General features: G+C 43.6%; 1 protein-coding gene and 1 long non-coding RNA gene across 5 annotated transcripts in view; one reads left to right on the plus strand and one right to left on the minus strand.

Moving 5' to 3' along the window:
* The window catches only part of LOC135385197 (cytochrome P450 3A6-like), a 104971-nt gene extending 100374 nt beyond the window's left edge, over window positions 1-4597 (minus strand). Inside the window, exons 1-2 of one of the 2 annotated variants that reach the window (XM_064614390.1) lie at window positions 4519-4597; window positions 4281-4359 (exon numbers count right to left, since the gene is read on the minus strand). In XM_064614390.1, coding sequence (XP_064470460.1) covers window positions 4281-4330 — 50 coding nt within the window. In that variant the 5' untranslated portion in view covers window positions 4331-4359; window positions 4519-4597. Of the gene's footprint in view, window positions 1-4280; window positions 4360-4457 lie in introns of both variants that reach the window. The other variant, XM_064614389.1, reaches the window with a different exon arrangement.
* Window positions 4598-5897: 1300 nt separating this feature from the next.
* LOC135383107 (uncharacterized) lies at window positions 5898-8497 on the plus strand. 3 transcript variants are annotated; one of them, XR_010419668.1, is made up of 5 exons: window positions 5898-6666; window positions 6732-7121; window positions 7225-7540; window positions 7626-7844; window positions 8410-8497. It is a non-coding gene; the product is annotated as an uncharacterized LOC135383107 (long non-coding RNA). The 3 variants fall into 3 exon arrangements; XR_010419666.1 differs by having other exon boundaries at window positions 7626-7814; XR_010419667.1 differs by having other exon boundaries at window positions 6732-6814; window positions 7626-7814.
* Window positions 8498-11906: the final 3409 nt, after the last annotated feature.

The raw sequence follows: 11906 nt of genomic DNA on the forward strand, positions 1-11906 counted from the left end.
AGCTTTCACGAGCGCTACGCTAACACAGCGATGACAGGAAACCGGATGATAACTTTACGCTACTTGATTAAGAAACAGGTGCTGCTAATTACGTAGAACCTGTTTCTTACTCAAGGAACAGAAAAATAGCACTAGTTTTCCTTTGTTCGCCTATTTATAAAGTGCTAGTGGAAGCTTAATAGCTTGATAGCTTAATATTAGCATTTAGGATCGAATCGACTGTGTGTTTCTGGATGGAAGAAAAAGGATGTTGCTCCGTGTGTCGCCAGACAGCTTACCCTGGGCATCATGACTGAGAGTTATACGACGTCAACATCGGTTTTCATCTAACTCGGGATAGTTCGTCCTCAGCTTTTGCGTTCGATATGTGTCCTGTGGTTGCTATCTTTCTCACAGGACGAGCGCTACGCTAACACAGCGATGACAGGAAACCGGATGATAACTTTACGCTACTTGATTAAGAAACAGGTGCTGCTAATTACGTAGAACCTGTTTCTTACTCAAGGAACAGAAAAATAGCACCAGTTTTCATTTGTTCGCCTATTTATAAAGTGCTAGTGAAAGCTTAATAGCTTGATAGCTTAATATTAGCATTTAGGATCGAATCGACTGTGTGTTTCTGGATGGAAGAAAAAGGATGTTGCTCCGTGTGTCGCCAGACAGCTTACCCTGGGCATCATGACTGAGAGTTATACGACGTCAACATCGGTTTTCATCTAACTCGGGATAGTTCGTCCTCAGCTTTTGCGTTCGATATGTGTCCTGTGGTTGCTATCTTTCTCACAGGACGAGCGCTACGCTAACACAGCGATGACAGGAAACCGGATGATAACTTTACGCTACTTGATTAAGAAACAGGTGCTGCTAATTACGTAGAACCTGTTTCTTACTCAAGGAACAGAAAAATAGCACCAGTTTTCATTTGTTCGCCTATTTAAAGTGCTAGTGAAAGCTTAATAGCTTGATAGCTTAATATTAGCATTTAGGATCGAATCGACTGTGTGTTTCTGGATGGAAGAAAAAGGATGTTGCTCCGTGTGTCGCCAGACAGCTTACCCTGGGCATCATGACTGAGAGTTATACGACGTCAACATCGGTTTTCATCTAACTCGGGATAGTTCGTCCTCAGCTTTTGCGTTCGATATGTGTCCTGTGGTTGCTATCTTTCTCACAGGACGAGCGCTACGCTAACACAGCGATGACAGGAAACCGGATGATAACTTTACGCTACTTGATTAAGAAACAGGTGCTGCTAATTACGTAGAACCTGTTTCTTACTCAAGGAACAGAAAAATAGCACCAGTTTTCATTTGTTCGCCTATTTATAAAGTGCTAGTGAAAGCTTAATAGCTTGATAGCTTAATATTAGCATTTAGGATCGAATCGACTGTGTGTTTCTGGATGGAAGAAAAAGGATGTTGCTCCGTGTGTCGCCAGACAGCTTACCCTGGGCATCATGACTGAGAGTTATACGACGTCAACATCGGTTTTCATCTAACTCGGGATAGTTCGTCCTCAGCTTTTGCGTTCGATATGTGTCCTGTGGTTGCTATCTTTCTCACGGGACTACTTCTGAGGGTGCCGAACTTTATGCCATTCTCTTTGTGGTGCAAAAACTACCATCCAGCCCAGCTCGGTCCTGGGTCGCCTCTGGAGATTGAAGACCTTCACTCCTGTGTGTGACCAACTTGGGGATACGTGACTCCATAAGTCCTTACATCCTCAAAGTTTGTAAGAAGCGGCAGCTGCAGGACACACTGTCGCATTTCAGTAGATCCCAAGACATGTCGGAATCAGCAGCAATGAGGAAGCAGACAGAGCTGCCTTGAGCGCCCTATCAGCACGCAGCTTTTCTCCCGATAATGTTGTCTTCGGGTGACAGTAGGGTAATTCCATTTTAAATCGACCAAGGTCCGCCGATTACATATTTTGATTTGAGTGAATATATATATATATATATATATATATAGATACTCATGGAACGATGCGACAGCACCAGAGGACACGTGTTTCGCCGTGTTTGCGGCTCGTCAGCTCTGGGTAGCCGCGCATCGTTCGGAATTGGCAAACCAGGGATCGCTCAGCGGGCGATGTACACCTGGGAGGGTGACTGAACACTCCTCAATGCCACAGTGCAAGCCAGTGAATTATAAAGAGGGGGAAAAGCCATTAAAGAAACAATTAAATGTCATTTACTTGTTTCTTTAATGGCTTTCCCCCCCTCTTTATATATATATATATATATATATATATATGTTGGAAACGACGTTATGTGAAGACGAAAGCAGGTGCCCGGAGCCTCCTACGATCAATCAGTTCGCAGATGGAGAGGGGGTTAGGTGGCACCGTCTTCGCGATGTGAGTTTTTCTCACGACTTTGCAGCCTTACTGACGCCATTTCATTCACGTCACAACCCTCATAGCTGACACATGTAATGTCTGGGCACTCTAGAATAGCTGTACGGAGTGCAAACGGTCACACTTTAAGGATACGCTGAAGAAAAAATGCCGAAATCAGCAGATATTGCAAAAATTGCACACGATCATCGTGTTCCCGCGGCGAAGGATGCCACGCGCGATTAGGGTCAGGAAGAATCTGACGTCTACTAGGTATTTAGTGACTAGCGCTCACAAAAGGAAGGTTAGGGATTTTCCTTCTGAGGTTTCGCCTTTTCGCGCTGGTTTTGAACTCTCCGGTAGCAGCCAAGTACTGTACGGACGTAGCAGCAAAGAGCACGATACGCAATGCGCCATCGCACTCGCGTGTGAAATCCTTCGTTTGCGTGGCGGCGTACATGACGAAATGAGCCTAGATGATTTTCTTGACGGGGGCAAACATGTCGTAGCAACGGAAGACTTACAGAAGACACACTGCCATAGACGTACTTAGAAGGTTTGCGGGGTCGAAACTAGCTGCAGAGGCTTTGGCGCGAACGAATAATACGTGACACCGGATCTTCCATCGGCACGACGCAGACGCGTATAACCGGCTATTTCACACAAGAATAAAATGCCGTAGGTGCTCTTTGGCGCTGCGCTTGTAGTTCTAATTTTTCCCGAAAAACTTGTAGCGTGAGTTATTGAACCGTAGCGGGAGTTATTGACGCTTATGTACAGCGCGCGCGATTGGCGCGCGAGAAGGTTGCGATTCGTAACTTTCATTTTGATACAACGAAATGTTCGATACGACGAAAGAAATCGCGGTCCCCGTGGGTTTCGTTATATATTGAGGTTCGAGTATATATATATTTTTTAAAATGCTGTTCTTGCAATACCTGACATTCCCCTGCATCGCCTTGCAGATGAAATGTACTCGAAATATTGTATTAAAAAACGCTGCACTGGCTCATGAGGCGGCAGGCCTCAATACATATACAATGCACCAACCAGGCAGGCACAATGCAGGCATACAATGCACCAACGAGGGTATGTGCATCGAATTATGTCTTAAATGCGTATGTACGAGGTTCAACAACAGCATCAAATAATACACCTCGCAAACTGTCACGTATCCGAAGGGATATAAATTGTGCACCATGTGTGGAGAGATTGAGGAATAACATGCATGAACGACTTTTTTTTTTTTTGAGGACGATAGGATTTCGCAACTTTTTTCGTGAAGTAACGGCTAGCAGAATTATGTTACTTTGTTTGGTATCGGCTGTGTTTAGCCCGCGCACTTTGGGATAACCCTACCAATGTGGGCGTCCACCCTGATGTAGCATGAAAGAAAATATAAGGTAACAAAGAAGGTGTTCTCCAAGTCGAAGAGTGACTAAAAGCGACCTAGAGCACAGCCAACAGTATTACTTGTTGAGTGTTGTAGCTATGCCTAATTTTGATGAGAGTGGCTAGCACCTCCATCCAGTTTGTTTTGCCATGGGAAGGAATTTGTGGATACCTGCTCCTCTGTTAACGAGCGATCTGTCTGCCGGCATGGAAACATGTTGCTCGGGGAGACAGCGCGTCCTGGACAGACTTCCTAGGGAACTGTGCCGACGTTTGTCTTACGGCATCTGAGGAAAACCCAAGAAAAACACCCATACAACACAGCCTGTGACGGGATTCGAACCCGTGTCACCTCCCAGACTCAGCGTGGAAAGCTATCATCCTAACCACTAAGCCACGCGAGCTTTTTTTTTTTTTTTTGATGAAAAAAAAAAAAAAACTAACCCACGCGAGCTGGCATGGTGGCGTCTGGTATTTGATTTTATGCGTATTCGAACCAACGGCAAAAATCTAAACAAAAATAGATAAAGAAGCAAATGTATGAGACTTACCATATAAGTAGAGAAATGATTGTTACGAGGAATATCAGAAGGGTCGTCATGGCAGCGTTGAATCCGTCGCCGAAGAGCTCTGGAATGAAAACATGCCGTCAGATAGAACATTTGGACGGTTGCCAAAAAGGCAATGGCTGCGTATTGCAATTGCTGCGTACGAAATTAAAAGCATACAAAGCATATATCCCCCCTATATGTGGAAGTCCGTCGAACTAAACGTGGGGGGCAGCCGCACCTCGCAGAGACCAGAAACCAAACGACCACTTCGTAGCTTCGGAACGAGACGACTATTTTATTAAGAAAAAGAAGGGAGAGACAGAGGCACCAGAAACAGGGACCAGATGCGCCTCTCGGATGACGTTGCCTTGGGTATCAGGTTAGACTGACCCATTCGGAGACTCTCCAACGAGGGGTGCAGGTGCAGCGCCCCATAAATATGAACTGGTTTGTATTGTTGAAAGGATAGGCGAATATAGACAACAGGTTATTGTCATTGGGTATTTTTGTCGATCTGTCTAAGGCTTTCGAATTTGTTGGTCACAGTATTTTGCTACATAAGCTCGAATACTATGCAGTGCATGGTTGCGTTTTAGACCTTATCACCAGCATCCAATATGAAGCAGTATATGTAACGCTTGGTTCCTACTCTTCATCACAACAACACATAATGTGGGGGGTACCACAAGGTTCAATACTAGGCCACTTTCTAGTTTTGGTTTATATACATGAACTACCCACATTTCTACCTGCTGCCGTTGCTCTGTATGCTGATGATATTAACATCTTTTGGAATGTAACTCTCTCGATCATTTGTATGTCACAGCCAACCTTGCAGCTGAGAAATTAGCGTTGTGGCTCTTAGTAAATAAGATAAAGCCAAACCCTAATAAATCTTGTTACATGCTTTTCCATCCCAGACAGAGAGTCGTATACTGTAATAAGAAAGAAATTTTATTTAATGAAACTGAACTGCACTGTTAAAAAAGACCATAAATTTACGGAAAAGCGCCCACGGAACCAGAGCTTCTCTTTTTCATTGCTGCTCCAATTCCGTAGCGGCACATGAACCGTTGCTATCCCGTCGTCTTTTCCAGGAATGAGTAGAGCAATATCGCTGAAAATGAAATATTTTGTTCAGACCACGTCACGATTATACTAGCAGAAATATGGAATACGATACATGTCTCCAGCGAGGCACATATTTACAGTTTTTAAAGATCCAACACTGATATCGCGATATTCGGGCGTTTAACTTTTTGCTCGGATGAATGTGGCAGGCTCAAGGACGCCGGCGTCTCGCCGTCAGCGAGTGCGCAGCGCGGAGCAATACAGCATTGTCACCTGAGCCGCTAACTGGAAGCCCGCGAAATTCTTTCCTCGTAGACGCATGAGACGCTCCGTGAAGTTTTCAGTGTTTAGAATTAGATCTAGTGTTTGGTCTTTGGCCGACTGTACCCCCGCAAAGCAAAGGTGAGTTGAAATTCTGTTTCGTTATTCCACTACTATACCAAGTCAAATAAGCACCACTTGTATGCATGGTTGAAAAAATTGTTTCGTTGCAGACGCGTTTCAGCAACGGTGTGCAACAGCAGGAGAGCAGTGTGTGTGTGTGTCACTGTGTGTGGATCATGAGTAGAAACGTAAAGAGTTGCCTAACCTTTAGTTATTCAGGGGGAGGCTACTGAAATAATTTGTGTTTTGCTGTGATCTCGCACTAAAAATTGATAAATGTTGTGACTCTATTTTCCCCCTTGGAGCTGGAGTAAACAGAATTCCTCTGTTGTGGAAGGTTCACCTGAAGGTGTCCCAATCTCCAAAGTGGATATCATTCCGATATGGCCTGTTATACTTTCCATTGAAATCTGTTGCATTTGCACTATAGGAAGGCCTCCTGTCTGCAAAATTGCAATCCTCTACAGTTTACAATTCATCAAAGAGGTCACATTTCACAGTCTTTCCAGACAAATGTACCTTTACTAGTCAAAGCGGCGTCAAAATTTTCACCAGTAACAGTTTCCTGCTCGCACAGCTGAAGGCTGTACATAAATGGATCCCGTTTTTGCACTCTCTTGGTAGGTGATATACGGGTGCACTTTGTTCCTGCAGAAATTTTCATCTCGTCGAGCTCTTTTCGACCATCTGCTATCACATGAAGATTTTGCAAGTGGTGTTCCTTGCACCATAGAGGGACCTAATGCTGCTTCTAAGAACTATAGAACCAATTCCTCCAGATGTCATCCTGACGAAATGCCAACACATTCAACACAAAAAGTATTGTCTCAAAAGTTTTGCTCTCTGACTTCTTGCAGCCAGCAGTGTGGACAGTGAGGAAGCACATATTGCACGCTGAAAACATCACCTCATTACAGATGCATCGTGCACTGTGAGTTGACAGTCCCTTCTTGTGTGCTTCGACAGTCACTATTCATGGGACTCAAGATACAACAGGACACTATCTTGTGGTCTCCAGAGACGAGTACAACCTGTGCTATGGGAAACTGGTACACATCTTTGTGGAAACTGGCCCGGAGGTGATGCCAATTTTTCTTTTTCGCATAACGCCATCAACCTTCCTACTAGACCTTATGCTATACCATCTTGAATCTCAGGTACAAGTGAATATTGTTGTGTGCGACCCTCAGAATTAATGTACAGTCATCCATATTCAGCTTATGAAGTAATAAACTCTATTGTTGTCTCCCCCAGAATATCACTGCTCAACCATGATTATGGAGGTATATATAGTCTGTTTAACCAAATTTTTGCCAAATATATACAATACTTCTGGTTTCGCTTACTAACTTCTAGTTTTCTGACACAGAAAGTTCCATATGAGAGGTACATATATTTCCCTATGCGTGCTACAGTGATTGCTACATATGTGTGTGGTTTTCAAAGCTTGCTCAATGCTGCTGCTTTGTCTCTTTCTTTTTTTTACTAGGCGTTTCTGAAGATCAGGAGTAGAGATCACAAAACGAAAAACTTGGTGTCAGTAACATGTCTTGAGGAGCTAATCAGAGTTGCTGTGGGTCATCGAATTTGTCAGGAAGGCGACATACACGTATGCCACTTTTGTTATAACGTTTATAATGCTCGTATGAGCTTCAATTGCATTGTTGTTCTAAAAATCTTTGTAACACCAGTTATTTGTTTCTAGGTGTATTTAGTGGATGAGTTATCACTTCGCTGTATGGTTGCTGGTGCTGAGAAATGCCTCGATGACATTTTCATTGTTAAAAATGGACTATGGAAACAAGGTATAGTGCATACATCTCCAGATGCCACTTTGCCCTCTTGCTTGGGGCTTTTAAGTGCCATTTTTTGTTTTGCTTTCCTGTTTAGATCAGTCAACATGTGTGAGTGCACCTTCACCAATCCCACAAATGCCTCTGCTCTCACGAATTTATTACCCTTGGGAGAGCCTCAGCAAGACAGTACTTGATGCATTGGAAGCAGACAATGTTCTGCTTCCCTCTCAACGACAGGAAGTGGCACATATGGCAGCGTCATGGCCCTGCATATCCATTGAAGGTGGGAGGCACTCCTGATATTTATTCACAGGTATATTTGCTGTTTGCATGGCTTACCTGGATAGAGTACAGCAGATATAAAAAAAATGTTGTGACATGCATTGAAATGTTGTAGGAGAGCATATCACATACAGGTAAAATATAGCATTTTGAAACTCGCGTCATGTAGTAGTAGTATCTTCGGGCCTGTCTCGCAAGAACCCTCCTTATATTATACTACATATTTACTCGGCTGGTACGATACATACTGCAGTAAATACAGCAGGCGATGTAACACATACGTATAGCAGAGGCGATATGAACTGCTAACCTTTCAGAGACATTCATATGCTTCACATATGGTGGTGTCTCTGCCATGCTGAACTATGCTGATAAGCATGTTTCACGGATGAAAAAAAAATCCTATCTATGTGCTCAGAAATTTGTTGTGCCACTTGCAGTGGTGGACGTGTAGTGTTCTTCATAAACTTATTTGGAATAGTTGGTAGAGAAATGGAGTGTTTGTCCTGATCATTACACCATGTGAAACTAAGAATATTTCATGCAATTATTTTGAATACTCATAAGGAAATTTTATTAACTGGTTGTGATTTTAGGCACCTGGTTGGTATCATTGAGAACGAAGGGAGCCAGCAGGCATAAAAAAATCAAGAGGGCTACATACATAAATGCGTGAGGCAGTGAGGGCAGCAGACGAACATAGCAAGAAGTGGGAACATGTAAGTTGTAAATGCTTCCTACGAGCATATTACATTTCTTTATTCATCAAATAATTTAATTTGTCGTGGAAGTATTATGACTAAGGAGGCTCAGTAATACTTTCTTTTCTTTTCAGCTCATGTGATACAGAGCGGTCAAATGTTCCGCCACCAAAGTCATGCACAAGTTTTGTAGTCTTTCCAGTAATTTCCAAAATAAAGGGTTATTATTGAAAAGCTATCCTCTCTGGACACACAAAACATGAGAATTGAACAATTAACAATGAAACAAAATCTCTGGACATCTCGCATTGATCATAAGGACTGTAAAGGAAAACAACAGGAAACCAGCTAGCATCATGGCCGACAGCATTTATCCCTGTTTTAAAGCGGAATCATCGTTTCATTACTGGACAGCGCCCTGTCATTATAATTAGTGAATTGCTGCCGTAATGAAGAGGCACATCACGAGTACAGTTTCCTATACTTACTGATATATAGCAGTTCCTTGCCCAAACGGCACTTCGGTGATGATGTACTATTTACTGAGTGGTAGCCGTTGGCAGTTCACAACATACTCAACACCGTTTTTCTCGGTTACGGATGCATTCCTGTACATTCGCCGTCTACCATCAGAGCCGTAACGGAAGACTACGGGCACTTGGCTGGCATCAACGGATACCAGCATTCGTCCCCGTTTTGAAACGGAATATTTTCTTACAGTGTGCGAAGATTTGACAGTACATCGTTTCTTGGGGCAGCTATCTGCTCGCACTTAACCTGGCGTACTCACGTCTGTTGTCTTAGAAAAAAAACTTACAAAGGGCATTTATGTTTTAACACGCCTCAGGTTTCTTTTGCCTTTAGGGTGTCTTTTAACAGTTTATTACTCTCTGCTCCATTGTTACCTGTTTTATGTTCTGGACATATAAGGTGTTACATAAGATACGTGTCTTCTTGACATTTATATGTTACAAAAGCGAGTATTACGACACATACGACAAGGCGTTGACTCTGTTCCTTGATGTTTCATAAAGCATAGTGAAGATGGTACGCTGTCGACTTCGATTGCCATAGGACACCATGTGATACAGGTCAGATGCTCCACTTTTCCTCAGCGCACCCTGTGCGTAGCACGGAAGAGCAGTGGTCCGGTTTCCTGCGCTGCACATATCACTTGTAGACAAGATTCGAAAGGAGAATAAATGGATTGCATAAATGTTTGTCTTAAAAACAGAGCATACCCCAGCATATTTATATACGATAATATGATACCTCCGATGAAAGGTGCCATAACGGACAGGAGCCTCAAGACGGCATTGAGAATACCCCGTTTGTCACCCTCCAATACATAAAGGGGTGTCCGAAACCCTAAGACGGGAATTATCCCATGCGGGTATGCAAGCCAAAGATTATTTTGAGACAACTCCTTTCACACGCGAAGTACAAAACACCCGCTAGCGAGGGACGGGGAGCTGTGTACAAGGTTTCCTGTACGGAATGTGAAGATGCGTATGTTTGCGAAACGGGGCAGGAAGGCAGCAGGAACTCGAATGAAAGAATACAAGACGGATATCAGGCATCCGCAAAGCAATCAGAGCTATAGGAACACACGCGGACGACAGGTCACAACTTCAAGTTAGATGAGTCGGTTATCGTAGTCCGTGAGGATTGTTGGGGAGTTCTTACATAATTAGAATAACATAATTAGAGACCGTCAAGAAATATCCGGGACCTTTGCCCCACTGCTACTCTCCCCTTGCTGCGTAAATAACCTTTGTTGGCTGCTACCGTGTTTCTTCTGATCATGAAACTTATATAGACGACCCTGTGTTTACAAACATGTGACGTCACGAGAAGACTGGTTTGAGGCTACATTTTGCTGTGGTGGGCAAGAAGAGGAAAAGCGCGTCGACTGATTGGCTGATAAAGATGATAGTGCCCACTAGCATGCTTTGCGTGGCTGCGTTACGAAATGTCAAACTTTCTGGTTTTAACTGTTGTGTGCACAAATGTATATTTTAGACGTCCAGTAAAGAATAAAGTAGAACACAAAGTATACAATATGAATTTTACTCGGAGTGAAGTACAAGTATCGAGAAGCATAGTGGAAGGTGTACTTCAGTGTCTGATATATCAACACGATGGAAAATAATGTTCTGAGGCTGGAACACAGAATAAGGGACAACAACACACAAAAGCCTCAAGTGCCTAAGAACAATGAAAGAAGGAAGTCACTGAAAAGGTTAGCCAGCTGCAAGACTCGAACCCACGTCTTCTGGGTTATGTGGTGTGTCAGCATGGCTCAGTTGGTAGAGGCCTGGACCGGTAATCCGGAAGATGTGGGTTCGAATCCTGTAGTGGATAATCTTTCCTTCTTAACATGTTACTGCAAGGCAGGGTCTTCAACCGGAACCAAACTCAACCGCTATATTTTTTTTACCCGAACCGGAGCCAAACCGAATCCCTGTGTTCGAACCATTTCGGCAAACGGTTCAGAATCACTGATTTTTTTTTAAGGCCCTTGGACGAGTATGATATGAAAGCTGTGAAGGGCACCCTATAGCAGAGCGCTGAGCTGCGTCATATACTGCAAATATTGTTCGAAACTTCATCTACATGCGAATGTGGTACACGCGATTCGTAATCCTTTTGGTTATGCGCTTTGTGTTTGGGTCAGACGTTTTCAGACATGTGTCGGCACAGTTCCCTTAGAAGTCGGCCCAGGACGCACATTCCCCCTTGCCGTCAGTCTTGACGTTGCCCGCCTCTGTGTGGCCGACAACGGCGAGCCCTTTCACCCACACCACCACCACCCACCACCGTTTGAGTCAGACCCCAGATGTGAGTCGTGTTTGTAGTTTAAAAAGTTATTTTAGTTTCTTTGCGACCTTTATTCGCCTACTATGGGCTCGCGACGACCTGGGCACCGCGAAAAGTAGATACTATACTAATAAAATATGTGCTCTTTATTCTACTTCTTTCGCTTGCGTTCAACAACGAGCGTGCGCGCTTGCATTGTCATCAGCTCATCATGCATATCTTCAATTAATCAATTCTTGATGTAAAAACGATGTTGTCGTAATCTGTTCCTGGGAAAGCCTGCATCCTGTTCTGTACTCTCCAGCTACCATTTTACCAGATAATGTTGGCACAGCTTTTTCTGCAGTGCAGTGAACCGCAATGAACCAGAATGAACCGGTTCGAACCGTTATTTCGGCACTCCAGAATCTCAACCGGAATCTAACCCGTAATTTTTTTAGTTCAACAGCAGTTAAAAAGACTTTCCATCAATGGCTGTCACTTCTAATGATCATAGTTCGCAGTGCCCGGTTTCTGTTGCTTAATTTCGGCATTCTTAGAACACGAGTGTTTACACGTTGATTTGCGTGCTG

The sequence above is a fragment of the Ornithodoros turicata genome, chromosome 2 (genome assembly GCF_037126465.1).
Source record: "Ornithodoros turicata isolate Travis chromosome 2, ASM3712646v1, whole genome shotgun sequence".
Classification (NCBI taxonomy): Eukaryota; Metazoa; Arthropoda; class Arachnida; order Ixodida; family Argasidae; genus Ornithodoros; species Ornithodoros turicata.